The sequence below is a fragment of the Candidozyma haemuli genome (assembly GCF_002926055.2).
Source record: "Candidozyma haemuli strain B11899 chromosome Unknown B_2014730914, whole genome shotgun sequence".
NCBI classification, from domain to species: domain Eukaryota; kingdom Fungi; phylum Ascomycota; class Pichiomycetes; order Serinales; family Metschnikowiaceae; genus Candidozyma; species Candidozyma haemuli.
In genome coordinates this window covers 12,327-28,210 of record NW_020289902.1, presented here as the reverse complement: position 1 = coordinate 28,210, position 15,884 = coordinate 12,327, and the positions used below count along the sequence as shown (strand labels likewise).

At 46.1% G+C, this 15,884-nt stretch overlaps 5 protein-coding genes across 5 annotated transcripts; 2 read left to right on the top strand and 3 right to left on the bottom strand. All coding sequences in view use genetic code 12, as the record gives it.

Annotated features, from left to right (window-relative positions):
• Nucleotides 1–267: 267 nt before the first annotated feature.
• Nucleotides 268–3,855, top strand: CXQ85_000894 (E3 ubiquitin-protein ligase; the record flags this gene model as incomplete). The annotated part of the gene is made up of 1 exon (XM_025484621.1): nucleotides 268–3,855. One exon carries the CDS (start codon nucleotides 268–270, stop codon nucleotides 3,853–3,855), a length of 3,588 nt encoding a protein of 1,195 aa, XP_025339552.1.
• Nucleotides 3,856–3,893: 38 nt separating this feature from the next.
• On the bottom strand, nucleotides 3,894–4,361 carry TAF19 (Taf19p; the record flags this gene model as incomplete). Its single annotated transcript, XM_025484620.1, has 1 exon — nucleotides 3,894–4,361. One exon carries the CDS (start codon nucleotides 4,359–4,361, stop codon nucleotides 3,894–3,896), a length of 468 nt encoding a protein of 155 aa, XP_025339551.1.
• A 300-nt stretch (nucleotides 4,362–4,661) lies between these two features.
• CXQ85_000892 (N-acetylglucosaminyldiphosphodolichol N-acetylglucosaminyltransferase catalytic subunit) lies at nucleotides 4,662–5,285 on the bottom strand (the record flags this gene model as incomplete). The annotated part of the gene is made up of 1 exon (XM_025484619.1): nucleotides 4,662–5,285. One exon carries the CDS (start codon nucleotides 5,283–5,285, stop codon nucleotides 4,662–4,664), a length of 624 nt encoding a protein of 207 aa, XP_025339550.1.
• A 1,309-nt stretch (nucleotides 5,286–6,594) lies between these two features.
• Nucleotides 6,595–7,824, bottom strand: ARR3 (Arr3p; the record flags this gene model as incomplete). Its single annotated transcript, XM_025484618.1, has 1 exon — nucleotides 6,595–7,824. One exon carries the CDS (start codon nucleotides 7,822–7,824, stop codon nucleotides 6,595–6,597), a length of 1,230 nt encoding a protein of 409 aa, XP_025339549.1.
• Nucleotides 7,825–10,178: 2,354 nt separating this feature from the next.
• On the top strand, nucleotides 10,179–15,431 carry CXQ85_000890 (uncharacterized protein; the record flags this gene model as incomplete). The annotated part of the gene is made up of 1 exon (XM_025484617.1): nucleotides 10,179–15,431. The coding sequence occupies one exon, from the start codon at nucleotides 10,179–10,181 to the stop codon at nucleotides 15,429–15,431; it is 5,253 nt and encodes a 1,750-aa protein (XP_025339548.1).
• Nucleotides 15,432–15,884: the final 453 nt, after the last annotated feature.

Here is a 15,884-nt window from a genome sequence, read left to right as displayed (position 1 = left end):
TATCACATAAGATTTAATATAGCTCACGGTTTATATGTAATGTAGTCCGGTCTACTGGCTGTTTCAGATTTGTGCCTTTTGCAGCCATATAATCGTGGAGTCTGTACTGCAGGTAGCCCCTACATGCTATCACGGTGTGGCCATATGAATGAAAGGTCAAGAGATCACCATACCATATACCAATCCCATCAAAAACACCCACAGCATATCCAAAACAACCCTATAATCTTCCTATCTACTGCCTGAAGTACTCCCCATCACCCCATCATGTCTGGCATCATGGCTGACGGTGAACACAGTTGCCGTATCTGTCGAGGAGAGGCAACTCTGAAACAGCCACTTATCCATCCTTGTAAGTGCAGAGGTTCCATCAGGTATATCCACGAAGACTGTCTTTTGGAGTGGCTCAAGCATTCTAGTAAGTCGACCAAGCAGTGTGACATCTGTAATACCCCATATCAGTTCAAGACCATCTACGATCCCAACATGCCCAACAGAGTGCCTCTACTGCTTATCTGGAACAAGATCTTGGATACTGTGACGAATGCATTGATAACTTATATCCTGGTGGTTCTATATCTGGCGTTTGTTCTCCAGCTTCCGATTTTCTGGAAGGTTATTGGCAGGGTCTATACGTTCGTAGTGGACGGGCCTCTTCCGCATGGAAGTAATGTGGCTCAGTCGCTACTTTACGGGACTGCCATTGCATACGAAGAGAACCTGGCTTTCGGGCCGGATGAGACGTGGTACAGAAAGGCTGTCCACATTTTCTTCAACACTTTCCTGAATGGCGTGGTGCATGTGGCTGCGTTTGTCATTATGCTACTAGCCATTTTTGTGGAACACGAATGGGTGGTTAGAGACGAAGGCTACACCAAGATGCTTCTAAACGATATTGGCACGGAGCCTAGGTCGAAGTTGTTGGACCTACTAGAAGGCTTGCAAAGAAGAGAGACTGAGAACGCCAATAACGAGGCTGGCAACGAAAATGAAAATGACGAAAACCCTGATAATGCCAGAGCTGCTCAGCGGAACCGTACCATGCGCCTCGATCTCGTCAACGAAGCTATTCGTGACCTTCAGAACGTTCCTGATCAGTTTCCTCGTCAGGCTGAACTACACGAGGCGCTTCATAATGGTGTGCTTGATCCTCTTATAAATGGGGCCGACCAAGCTCCTAACTTGCCTGGCGGGTTCGATCTCGAAGCACCTCAGCCTCTCCCTGATATGCCTGCTAACCACGTCCATCCGTCCTCTGAGGCCAATGACGACAATGCTGACCCGCATGAGGGAATTGATTTGGCCAATACGCCTAACCCTCACCAGGCCGACGAGAATGTTTCCGATGATGACTCGGCAGATGAGGACTACGTTTACAACGAAGACAATGCGAGTGAATCCGGTTCTGACTCCGACCTGAACGCATCAATAGAGGATCCACATGCTCAAAATATCGCATGGGAGCAGGATAACATCGCTGAGGAGGAGCAAGATGTTGCTGCAGACAATGCCCAGGGTATGGCTGCGGCCTTCGATGCTCAACAGATGGATGATCTTGACGAAGGTATTTTAGAAATAATTGGGCTCAAGCTCAATATCTCAACGCCGCTTCTTCTCACTATCTTTGTTGATGTCGTCGTTATGATCTTTTTATTTGCAGCATATTTGATACCCCATATGGTTGGAAACTTTGTTTTATTTATCGTTGCATTATCTTATCAGCATGCTGTTCAATACTTTGCGCACCTTGGGTTAGAGAAGCTTGTTCCCGGCTTCATATACACAGTTTACAATTTCGCCCATGGTCTCTATGCAAAGTCTGAGCTCCTTACTAATACTCGTTTCTTCGTCTTCGATGTTTTCCTTCAGCCATTAACTGAAGTGGTGTCGCGTTGCTTGACGCTTACTCAAAAGGGCCCAACTACATTGCCTGAAAGGATGGTTGCCTTGAGCATTGGCTACTTGATTGGATGCTACGGTATTCATTCAGCTATGAGAAACATGATTTCCGGAAAGAAGCCAATCGTCGGGACCGCGAGGAAGATTTACAAGGTCTTGTTTGAAGTCACCGCTACAGCTAAGGTATTTGTTGTCTTTGCTGTCGAAATAGTTGTATTCCCAGTGTACTGCGGCTGGCTCATCGACATGTGTTTGACACCAATCTTCAAGAATGATTTGAAAGTGAATAACAAGGATGGCTCGACAGTATATGAGTACCTTTTTGTTGCATCCATCGAGAGCTACAATTCTCCATCTGCACGCGTCTTAATTTATTGGGGCTTTGGCACAATCTACATGCTTTGCTTCGCCTTGTATGTTGGCATGTTGAGAAATAACGTTTTACGTCCTGGTGTACTTTTCTTTATCAGAAGCCCTGAAGACCCAAACGCAAGACTCATTCATGATGCCCTCGTGAAGTCTCTCCGTTTCCAGTTGCTGCGTATTTGGCTCAGTGCCAAATTTTACACTGGTAATATCCTTTTGGGTATCGGTCTTGTGACTTGGGGTCTCAGATGGTTCACGATGTCTCCAGATTCAGAAAAGCGTATTTTCTTGCCTGTTCCCTTGACTTGGGAGGGAATTTTGCACGTTATTGCATTTGGAAGGCTTGCAAAGGAGAACCATGCCATGTTAGCTGACTTCTGTGTTAAGTTCTGGAAGAGAGTATTTGACGTGGTCTGTTATAAGTTGAGACTTTCTGACTTTATTCTCTCAAAGCCAGTACCGGAAGAACGAGGCTTCATCGTGTACAAGAGTTGGTTCCATGAATTCCGTGGAGACTTACCAGATTATAGTCATCCAGTCACGTTAAGCGAAGCCAAGCATAAGCTCAAGGAGGAGCCTAATACAACCGCTTGTTTCGTACCAGACGGTAACTATGTGAGAGCACCTTCGAGTGATACTTCCCGGAAGTTTATTGATCAACTATTCATTCCAGTGACAAAAGCAGACCAGCCACTTCAAGAGCCCGAGCCAAAGAACCTGAATCATGAGGACGGATATGAGTCTGACTACTCAGATGTGGATTTAAACTATGAAAATAGCTACGACATTGTCTACCGTCCACCGGACTTCAGATCAAGGTGCATACTTTTGGTTTTGCTTTTAGGCGTGTTTGCCCAGCTTCTTTTCGTTTTCGTTGGAGTTTCGGCAGCATTTGCTGGACGGCTTATTGTGAATGTCCTCGCGATGGCGTTCGATGCTAGTGGCTTGCCTTGGCATCCATATCAAATCGATCATGCTCGCGTTGACCTCCAATCTGTTGCGTATGGACTTACGGTGATAGTGGGCCTCTTGTCCGCCATTGATGGTCGTCCTATGCTTCCTGCGCAAAATCCGATCCCTGTTCAAGCTCCTGCCATAAACATCGACGTTAAAGGTTGGTTTTTCACGTCCTCGTGGATTCCATTCTTTCTTCACACTTCTGTCGCCTACAAGGTAACAGGAAATGTGTTTGCAGCTGAGCCAGCCCTCTTTGGCACAAAGTTTGCGGCTGACCCAATGAACCCAAATCGGTATGCTGTTGCTTTACATGCGGTGCTCTTCCTTATAGCATGGAGCCCAGTCTTTATCAGCGGTCGTCAGGAGAAGAAAGAGCAGCCGTTTTGGAAATTCCTTTGGAACGCTGCCGTGTTTGACGATATTGTATTCCACGTGGCAGTTATGTGGTTCGAGTCACACTACGTTAGTGGGTTAGCACGCTTGATTGCATGCGTGACTGTTTTCACCATAGTGAAGGTTGTCTTTGCTGGATCGCGTTTGCTTGAAACCTTGAATGATCAAGTGAAAAATGAAAAGTACGTCCGTGGCACAGCCGTCCAAAATATTGACATGGATGACGGCAGTACAGAATAGCCAATGGCATCCCACAGTACATAGATGAAACAGAGCTTTTACTCGCTCTCGTTGGATTCGTTGGCCACATTCTGCTGGTTCTTCTTCTTGCGTCCTCTCTTCTTACCCTTGCGGGGCTTCTTTTCGGTCGTTTCTTCGTCCTCATCGTCCAAATACTCCATCTTTGCTGTTGCAGAGTCTTCCAACATGTTTCTGGCTCTATTGATCTTGGCAAGCAACTCTTTGATGTCTTCAAGTCTACCTAACTTCATTGGATCATTCCGAAGCGCAAAAGGCAAATCATCCTGTTTAACCTTTGATCTTCCTTGGGATTTGGCAAACTGAGATGCCTCGTGCATCATATCTGTTAGGTATTCTGCTAGGCAGTCTTCCAAGCAGTTAACTGTGGAATCTAGCGAGACTGGGCCATCACCCAATGCATATAGTAGCGTTTCGATATCTTTAGTGAAGAGTCTAGGCCTTCTCCGGCGACGTGGGGGTGGAGCCGTCTGGCGATAAGAATACATGGTTGTTAGGATGGAGGTAGAATGAGAGGGAGTTGGAGTTACATAGTATTGATGTAAAGTATTATATACAGGCTTGACGAAGTAGAGGATTGCAACCCAATAAATATAAGCCGTATGGAGCTCCCAAAAAGCAGCAGGAGTAATGTATTATTAGGCGAAAGACGAAGCCTTTAACTGCATTGGCGGGATTGCAGTCAGGCATGAGCATGCAAGTGGCACGATGGAATGAGGAAAAATGAGCATATGTCAGGAAGAAACAGCTAGAGCCAAGCCAGTGGCCCTGGGCAATTAGCAAGCAGGTCACCTCCGGGCACGCTCTAGTTCTTCTGAAAGCACTTGTTCGATGACTCCGTCTGGAGGAGCCAGCATATGGGAAAAACGTAGCAGGCCCTTCTTGAAGCGCGTAATGAGATCAAGGAGCTTGCCCTGGAGCATTTCCAGGGTGTTGACACGGTAGAGGTAGCCCAACTTCTCGAACTGGGCGGCCACCTCTTCCTGGTGGTCGTTCATCAAGTCCTGGTTGGTGACGACAATCAAAGGCTTCCCAAGCCTGAGCACGTCTAAAATGGAGCCAGTTCCGGCGTGAGACACGACAATGTCAGCGTCAGCAATGTAGTCATTAATGGAAGGAGCAAAGGGGAACACAGTTATCAGCAAATCCGGCAGGCCAAGGCGGGTGACCAGTTTATCGTTGAATTCGTTCTGGATGGACAAGTCGAGTTTCTCCATCAACTGATTGGAAGCGATAGCGTCTGAAAAGTACTTTTTGCTGATATGCTGGGTCGGCGACACCTCGTTCCCGAACTGAATAGCAAACTTGGAATACCCAATGTTGTGCAACAGCGAAAGAAACAGAGGATCCACCACGTAGTCCACGAGTTTGTGGAAAGTAACGGTTGCCCCGGTAGTAAAGAGTATGGACATGTGGGTATGTGTAACGGAAAGGCCCTTGCAATAAACAGGATATATGCTGATGAAAAATAAAAAAGAACTTGCTATACTTCAAACTTCAGGCGGTTCTCCTTGTTGTGGTGGATACGAATGGCGTGCTGGAATTGGGTGTTGGTGGAGGGACACAAAGTGGTGAGCCAGGTTGGACTGGCGCTCGCTGGAAGGTGAGAAGGGCTCGATGCAGGGGCAAACGTCCAGACCATTCCTGTCCAGATCAACGAGGGAGACGAGTCGAGAAAGAGGGATGTTTTTCCGGCGGGTCAGTCGAGACTGGAATTGGGCAGGGGATGAAGGAGACAAAACAAAGCAACGTGATTGGCTGGAAACGTCTTTCTTCTCTTTGTAGTGAATGTGTGTCACACCTTGTTTTGTGGGATGGCAAGTGGAAAGGGCCGAGGTCTGGGCCAGGGCTTTGTGTAGCACGATAAGGCGGGGCCAGGCCTCGCCTTAAAAAAAAAAAAAAAAAAAAAAAAAAAAAAGGGAAGCAAATGAAACAGGGCAAGTTTATCCAAACGGCGAGAGGGGGACACCACATGAACAAACTTCATAGAAACTTCACACGTCCAGCTCCAGCTCCAGCTTCGGCTTCGGCTTCGGCTTCCACATTCCTTGCCAGATCGAAAAAACTCCCTTGTTGGGCATCACCTTTTTTTTTTATTTTGTTCGTGATTTCATGCGTGGCGCGTTTTTTTTCCTTACTCTTTCTTTCTCTGTTGTCTCTTTCTCTTCTGGCTTGTTGATCGCGCTTGCGGCTGGGCCTCTTCTGGCGAATATGTGACTCTGTTGGGTATTTTGCTAAGCCAGGCTGTGGCGGCACGTCAAAGCAGTGCTTGAGGGGACGTGATGGGGAACAGGCCGTTTTTCAGGTGTGGCGAGTGAGCAAAGGGGGACTGGTTGATTGTAGTACATTCCAGTTCTGTCGGCGACGGAAAGTGTCGTTGGTTTCCGACAACAGACGCTGGCATTCCAGGTAGACGAGTGGTTCGCTGTTGGGGCTGTGGATTCGTTTATTTCCGATCTCCATCCTCTAAGCCAATCCCAGCAGCACGATTAGACTGCAAAGCCTACCGAAGGGCATTCGTATTTTTAGAGTATCTCCATTCTTAAAATGGCTTTAGCTGATTGGTGGCTAGAAGGTTCGGTTCGGTTTAAAAAAGGGTGCCGTCCCCGGATAAAGACACGGGCTTTGTTCCGCCGTACCCGACAAAGAAAGGTACCACAGGGGCTTGGTTGAAGCCGACAAATCAGAAGAAAAGACAAGGCCCTGGTTTAAGGAAATTCTCTAGGCTTGGACTTCGTCGTCTGATTCCACTGTTGGCACAACATCGATCCATACAAACCTGACCTTGAAATATCTAGCCACAAATACAAGCAATAGCAAAAGCGGAACTTCGATGAGCGGGCCAAACGTAGCTGCTATAGCTTGTTTACTGCCCGAGCCGTAAATGGAAATGGCAATGGCAAGACTTAATTCAAAATTGTTGGAAGCGGCAGTGAAGGTCTGGGCAACTGTTGCACCGTAAGGAGCAGCACATCCGTAAGAGAATTTTTCTGGGTACAACTCTTTTGTCTTTTCACATCCACAAAGCAGTTTCTTCTCATCTTCAGTACCTTCCACCAGACTCTGGCTCTCAAAAATCCTATAAGTGTATAACCAGCGAAACAAGAAGAGGGTCCCGAAGAACGTAATGATAAAGTAAAGCACCAAGGGGACAAAGCACCGGAATGCGGAACCGATATCTTGAATAAAGTCATTGCCCTTTTCCATGAAGATCACCACAATTGTGTATAGAAGTCCAATTAGCGCCCAGGGGCTGACGATTGGAACAAACTTCGTGTCGTATCTCTTTTTGCCTAGAAGCTTTCTACCTAAAAGGCGAATGGCGACGCCTAGGCCAAACGGAACGCCCATAAAGAAGGCTACGCTTCTGGCAACAGTAGAATAGGCAACCTGGCTAGAAGTCTCTTGGCTATGACCAGTAATCACGTAGCAAAAGAAGATTTGGTACGGAGCGTAGAGAACGATCTGAAGCACACTGTTCACGATGACTATCACCGCACACAATGTATTGTCACCATCGGCTATGTCGTTCCACAACAACACCATAGCAATACACCTGGCCAACCCTATCATGATAATACCAGTTCGATATTCGTCCTGGTCAAAGAGCGTCAACCATGCTAGCCCAAACATCAAGAACGGACACACTATCCAGTTAAGGAAGAGTGAAAACACAATAGGCTTAACGTACTTCGTACTTATCAAGTACTTCGGCACATTCTCCCATTCCACCTTGCAAAGTGGCGGAAGAAGCATCACGATAAGGCCCACGGCCAAAGGCACCGACACGCCAACGACCTTCGAACTGTCCAAGGCTGTTCTGCTGCTAGGAACATACACAGATAATAGGACGCCTAGAACTATAGCTAGGATGATGAGAAGTGGTAGAAGCTTGTCTGTAAGGGAGAGGCCACGGAAGACCTCGCGCATGTCTTTCTTGAAGCCAGACATGGTGCGTTTTGGAGATGCTTTGTGTAATAGTTGATGAGTTCTGGAGATCTATGGAGATGATATTCAAGAGCGCGGGCTCATGTGCCGAGACTGTGGGGCAGTGATTCAGGTACCATTTTTAAAGTAATGGTAGAAGATGGGTTGTATTGATATCTAAAAGAAACAAGGGGTGATTCTGACTGCTTGATATTTATTTGGGAGACTTGGGATGGTAACTGTTTTTTTGGAAGCGGAGGATCGTTAGTTAAGGGCTGTTATTAGGGAAAATTTTTCACTGTCCCGGTTAATAAAGAGGTTTATGGATTCGTTCAACAAGTTTAATGGATCTGTTACCCGTTTCTCGTTCTAATAGGGGTAGAAGGCCGTCTGAAACGTTATTGCTTATTGGGAGGTCCATGAGAAGGTGAACTAGTGTATCAACTGAAATTCACGAATTACTCACCCAAACGCCGAAGCTGATTATGAAACCATGGAGATTTCATAAATCTATTCAGTCAAACTTTAGTGTTCCATTGAAGCAGTGAAATAAAAATAAATAAAAAATCATCACCTTAAAAGCGAGTTTCATACAGCATATTTTCTCGTATGTACTACAACACACAGAAATCCTTAATTCCAAACGTACGCAACAACAACCTGTTTCATTGAAATTCAGGGTTTTTCTTTTTCTAAGTTTCCTTCTGTTTTTTATTTTATTTTTTTTATATTTTTTATGTTGGGCTACCTTTATTCCCAAAACACATTCCTAGTAAAGCTAAGCGAGAAAAAAAGGTAGCGAATTTCACTTCCAACAAGAATGCCATACTACCCGAGCCAGTTTCAACATAAATAAAAAAGATCAAATTCAAGAGCAATATTTACGTCTCCGTCCGTTTTGCCGTATAACCCGTCCTTATGGCCAGGTTTAGTCCAAATTAGCCATCCCCTTCATATCTCTACCTAACACCGTAAATGTGAACTAAAAACAGCCTCGCCTGATTTCTCAAGACACAGACACCTTTTATACCAAGTTACATAAGATCTACTCTAAAACCTGATTTTTGGTGCCTGTTTCAGTATACAGCTTTACATGAGTCGCCTGGAATCGCAATGTAGTAACAAAAATGCGACCTCACATCTGCGCTAGCGAGATTTGCAGTAAATCCAAAATACTACAAAATAAATTCGACTACAGAAAAAAAACATAGTTGCATTAATAATATTTAATTGCTGTTACGGTGTAATTACCATTAATTTGGCCTCGAGGAATGCAGGGTTAATAACAACAGGAAGTGAATTACCGAGGACAAGTACCGAAAGCACATGGCTCACAATGCTCCTTTGTACTAAAAGTATAATGGGATTCAGAAAAGCACTCCACAAAATAGATCCAAAAAAAGCAATTCCAGGTTTGTTTTGGCGTCACCTTATTGGTTTCCCCCTCAAAAGGTAACATAGACATCGAAAGAAGTGGAAAACCAATGAGACACCGTAGCTTTAGAAGAGAAGCGAAAATAGAAGTCATGAAATTGCAACATCGTTGTTCCGTAAACAGAAACATGTTCGATGCCATGCATGGAACCCAGACGTACGGTAGATCAGGCTTTACCGAGGATGCGCTTATGTGTGAACGAAGAGCAGCGGAATAATTGGATGAAGAATGCCTCGTCCAATAATAGCGTTGCATTACAGACATGAATACCAAATAATATTTCGGGAACAGTGCCGTGAATGTGTTCCATGCGTGCACGTTTCCCCCCGCAGAACAGTTCTATGCGTCTACGCCTCGATGCCCATCTCCCCGGAGGGCCCTAGACCCTCAATCCTCCCCGAGGATGTATTGTAGTGTCAATTGTATTGTGGTTGAGTTTGGAGCCAGAAAGTCACAATTGAAGGCTTGGGGGATGGTGAAATTGGGCTTTTGAGGTGAAACTGGGTGGTTCTGAGACACTCTAGTACTTACGCCCGACCACAATTTCCCCATTCCCTGCATCGTAAATGCAAGGAGCATCAACGTTCAGTTGGTATGACCAGGTAGCTAACTACACTTGCCAACACACTGCAAAAAATAAGTTCCTCGGCAGGCCTGTTTCAGGTTGGTTACCGAGGAAGCACACAAAACTTAGCGCAAGCCGCACCATATTGCATACTTCTGCGAGGCATGCTGCAGGGTAGAAATTAGGCTGCAAAAGAAGCGATGCCGTTGGAACATTAATGAATACGTTCAAATAATAACTAGGTGAGCTTGGCACAATTCAAGCTGTTCCGGCGTTACCGTCGCTTAAAATAAGAGGTGGCTTAAATACCTGGGGTTTTCCCATTTTCTTTGGTTTCTCCTTCTTTTTTTTCCCTTTTTCCATAAGCTGTTCTACAACATGAATCTTCTTACCTTCTTGGTGAGTCTTTATATCCACGTTGCCTTGGCTCATGGAGCTGTCCACACGGGTGTTTTCAAATCCATTGACTCCATTGTGCCTCCAGCAGATTCTCGTCCTGAGACTCCTGGTTGGCAGTCAACTGTTTCATGGGAAATCACAAGTGCCATGAACATGAAAGAAGGCGATACTTTTACTTTGCATATGCCTTACGTCTACAAGTTTACCAGTAACAGTAATTCTGTGTCAATTAAGGCTGGCTCAAGAACTTTGGCTAACTGTAACTTGTTTTCGGGTGACAATGTCGTTGGATACTCTGAAGTCCAGTGTACCGCTACTTCTGAAGTGGAGAACTTAGCTTCTTCTTCTGGTAGCTTGACTTTTCCATTTACTTTCAACGCCGGTTACTCTGCTGATGCTGTGAACTTGGAGGCCGCTCTGGTCTGGAAAGTTGGCACCAACACTGTTACTTGGACTGATGGAGACAACGAGTTGACCAGTACTCTTAAGTTCGAAGGCGGTACCAAGCTGGTCATCCTGGGCTCTGCCAACAACGGTGTTTATGGTTTGAGAGGAATGATCAACACCAGCAATAAGCAACACTACCTTTTGGGTCCTGCCTGTGCTTCGAATAACATGTATGGTACTATGACAATCCTGAACACTAATGCTGCTGTTCCCCTTGACTGTGGAAGTCTTTCTGGAGCTTTCAGTAACCAGATCAACGAGTTTTTCTTCCCAGGAAGTGCAGAGACTGCCAATGTTAAGATCGATAGCTGTTCTTCAAGCGGTGCTGTTATTTCCTTCTCTCAGATTCCCGCCGGCTACAGACCTTACATGAACATCAACACCGGTGTCATCCAGGCTTCTTCTCAGTCCTCGAACACTTACTCCTATAGCTTGGTGTGTGGTAGCAGAAGATTGTCTAACGCTAGGGCTATTCGTTGGAATCACCATGCTACTTTGGACCCTAATGCTGACGGTAATGCTTTGCCTCTTGTGGTTACTACCGCTACCGACCCATCGATCACCACTACTGCTATCGTTACCCACTCTGGTTCCACTGCTAACACCATTGTTGTCAATGTTCCAATCTCGATCTCCACTATCATTAACACCGGAACTAACTCTGTCGCTACCACTCACACTGCTACTTCTGGTGGTACCAGAATTGTTTCCATTGATGTTCCTACACCTACTACTACCATCACCAGCACATGGACTGATCTGACAACCGGTTTCTCTACTGTTCCAGCCACTAGCGGTGGTACCGGTACTGTGATTGTTGGCGTTCCTACTCCTACCACCACTATCACCAGAACATGGTCTGGCTCTATCACTACCACCAACACTATCCCAGCTACTTCAGGAGGTACTGGTACAGTTATCGTTGAGGTTCCTACCCCAGTCGTCACTGCAACTGTTACATGGACTGGTTCCGAAACTGTTACCCTGACCATTCCTGCTGCTTCAGGCGGTACTGAGTCTATCATTATCAATGTTCCTACTCCTACCACCACCGTTACAAGAACCTGGACTGGAAGTGAAGCTACCACTGAGACCATTCCAGCTGCTTCTGGAGGCACTGCTACTGTTGTTATTGATGTCCCCACTCCTGTTACCACAGTGACAAGAACCTGGACTGGCGATGTTACTTCTACTGAGACCGAGCCAATGTTCTATGACGATGAAACCATGACTGTCGTTGTGAACGTTCCAACTCCTGTGACAACTGTCTTTTCGACCTGGACTGGCTCTGTCACCACAACCATCACTGAGCCATTTGAGTCTGGAACCCAGACGATTGTTGTCCAGGTGCCAACTCCAACTACTTCTTTGACTAGAATCTGGACTGGAAGCGAGACCACGACACAAACTATTCCTGCTGGATCTGATGGTGTGGTTACCGTGGTTGTTGATGTCCCTACTCCTTACACCACGCTTACTAGAACATGGACTGGTTCTATTACCCAAACGGAGACTCAGCCAGCTAACTCTGGTGAGACTGGTACCGTTGTCATTGAGGTGCCTACTCCTACAACCATTGTCACCAGAACCTGGACTGGTACTGAAACTGTTACCCTGACTGTTCCTGCTGAGCTTGGTGGTACCGATACCATCTTCATTGATGTTCCTACTCCTTACACTACCATCACCAGAACATGGACGGGTTCAGAAACCACTACTGAGACAGTTCCAGCTGCTTCTGGCGGTACCGGTACGGTTATTATTGATGTCCCAACTCCTGTGGTTACAAACACTAGAACATGGACTGGAACTACTACTTCTACTGAAACCATTCCAGCCGAATCTGGCGGTACCGAGACTGTCATTATCAACGTTCCTACTCCTGTTGTTACCGTCACTTCTACCTACACTGGCGACATCACCGTGACCAACACTATTCCAGCTGCTTCTGGTGGAACTGAAACCGTTGTCATCGAGGTTCCTACTCCAACTACCACTGTCTTTTCCACCTGGACTGGTACCGAGACCACTACTCGTACTGTGACCGCTCTGTCTGGTGGTACTAACACTGTTATTGTTGAAGTGCCAACTCCTGTGACCGTGCTTACTTCCACTTGGACTGGAACCGAGACTTCTATCGTTACTGAGCCTTTCGAATCTGGAACCCAGACCATCATCATCCAGGTTCCTACTCCTACTACTACAATCACCAGAACCTGGACCGGTACCGAAACTACTACCGAGACCATCCCAGCTACTTCTGGTGGTACTGGCACTGTCATTATCGATGTTCCTACTCCTTACGTTACCATCACCAGAACATGGACTGGAACTACCACTCAAACGGAAACTGAACCAGCTCCATCTGGTGGTACCGGTACTGTCGTCATTGACGTTCCAACCCCAGTAACTACTATTACTAGAACATGGACCGGTTCTGAGAGTACCACCCAGACTATTCCTGCTGAAAGTGGTGGCACTGAGACTGTTATCATTGATGTGCCTACTCCTTATATCACCATTACTAAAACCTGGACTGGTACTACTACTCAGACTGAGACTGAGCCTGCTCCTTCTGGAGGCACTGGAACTGTGGTTATCGATGTCCCAACGCCTGTTACTACTATCACCAGAACCTGGACTGGTTCTGAATCTACTACTCAGACCATTCCAGCTGAGATTGGTGGAACTGAAAGTGTGATCATTGATGTCCCCACCCCTTACACTACTATTACCAGAACTTGGACAGGCTCTGAGACTACTACCGAGACTATCCCAGCTACTTCTGGTGGTACTGGCACTGTGGTGATTGATGTTCCTACTCCTGTTACGACTATTACGAGAACTTGGACTGGCAGTGAAACTATTACTGAAACGTTCCCTGCTGCTTCTGGTGGAACCGAGACTGTCTTCATTGATATTCCAACCCCTACTACTACCATTTTCACTACGTGGACTGGTACTGAGACTTCTACTCGTACTGTGACTGCTCCACCAGGTGGTACTAACACTGTTATCGTCGAGGTTCCTACTCCTGTCACTGTGATCACTTCTACCTGGACTGGCACTGAGACTTCTATCGTTACTGAGCCATTTGAGTCTGGTACTCAGACTATCGTCATCAACGTGCCTACCCCTACTACCACTGTGACTTCCACTTGGACTGGTACTACTACTCAGACTCAAACTGACCCAGCTGGTTCTGACGGTATTGTTACTGTTGTTGTTGAGGTTCCTACTCCTGTTACCGTTGTTACTTCTACTTGGACCGGAACAGAAACTTCTGTGGTCACTGAGCCTTTCAACTCTGGTACTCAAACTATTGTTGTTCAAGTTCCAACCCCAACAACTACTGTGACTTCCACCTGGACTGGATCCACTACCAAGACCGAGACTGTTCCAGCTGGCTCTGATGGTGTTGTGACTGTCGTTGTTGATGTTCCTCCTCCAGTTGTTACCATCACCACCACAGCTGATGTTACCGAGACTTCTACCGAGACGCTTCCACAAGAATCTGGTGCCACAAGAACTGTCATTGTCAATGTTCCAGGCCTTGTTCAGAGTATTACCAGCATTTTGAGTGTTAGTGAGTCTGCTAGCGAGACACTGTCGGCTCCTTCTGTTGTGCTTGATGTTCCTTTCGATGCTACTACTGTTACTTCTGTCTGGACTGGATCTACTACAAGAACTGTCACTCAAACTCCTGTTGGTTCTGATACTGTTGAGACTGTTGTGGTTGAGGTTCCTCCAGCTTCCGTTGACGAGCTTTCCTATGAAACTTCTGTCGAGTCTGCTACTGAGTCGATTATGTCTCTGACCATTTCTTCTGAAACTACAAGCTCAGCCCACTTGGAAGACCCAATGCCTTCATCCGAGTTCACAACAGTGACCAGCACTTGGAGCGGCCAGACTACTAGAACCGTTACTAATTCTCCATCTGATTCTGGTTCTACTGGCACTGTTGTTGTTGAGGTTCCACTTCCATCGCCTTCTTCGTTCGTCCCAGCCTATTCCTCCCACTCCTGGAATTGGAACAACTCTTACAGTTCTGCTGAGGTTTCTGTTGCAGAATCCACTTCCCTTGATGTTACTACTGAGTCTACAGTTGAGATTGTTCTGACTAGCCAGAATACTTGGGTGCCAACCTCAACTGCCGTTACATTCACTGAGACCACTTCTACTGGAGCTACAAACACTGAGGGCACTACCACTCATGCTAAGTCCACTGTTGCCAAGTCTACTGAAGGCACTAACACAGCTTTTACTACTTTGTCTACTGTTTTGTCGGCCTCCTCTTCGGTTGAAGTTCCTTCTTCCTCGGTTACTAAGCCAGCTGTTGTTGATGTCGACGGTAACACTTCTGAAGGTTCTTTGACTACATCTCCACCATCCAATTCTCCAAAAGAAAGCGGTACCCCTAATGTTCCTCACGAAGACCAGAACCCCAAGTCCATGGATTCTCCAAACAAGCCAGGAAACAACCAGGAAGCTTCTAATACCGAATACCCAAGCTCTTCGAGCTCTTCTACCGCTTCCGATGTTGTTATCTGCCACAAAGGAAGATGTGTCACCAGTTCAGCTACCCCAGTGGGATCTCCAAGCACTCAAACCCCTGGCCCACAAGTTAATGGCAACCCTTCATTGAGCACCAGTGGTGTTCCATCTTTCTCCTCCGCTTCATCATCTATTCAACCCGTTGTTTCGACATATGCTGGATCCGGTTCTAGCCTCAAGGCACCCGGTATTCTTGCACTTATCGTTTCGTTACTTCAAGTCATTGCTTAGAGACTTGAACTTCTTATTTGCATCTCTGTTCGACCATAATACAGAACAGCTTTATAGATTTATACATTTTGATAATATTATAGAAAAAAAAAAGCACTTGGTGTAGTTCTCTTGAAGATCATTGAAGAGTCACTTTCGAAAAGTAAAATGGCCATAGCAGAGACCATTTATCCTATCATTTGGCAAGGTCCACCATACCGTTTCAAGCCGTATTGGCTTCTCTTTTACTTGGCAAAGCTTCCTTTACTTCATATAAGTCGAGAAACCCAATTCTTCTGGATCTCTCGCAATACTACATATGTTGGGCATCTGGACCCCAATGATCCAACCAGTAAATGAAGCACAACATACTGACCAATCATCTCACGACCGAATTCCGTAATTTTGTCCGTTGAAAAAAACCGTAATGTACCTTGAACCAATCATGGAAAGTGCACATGCTTACGAGTATAC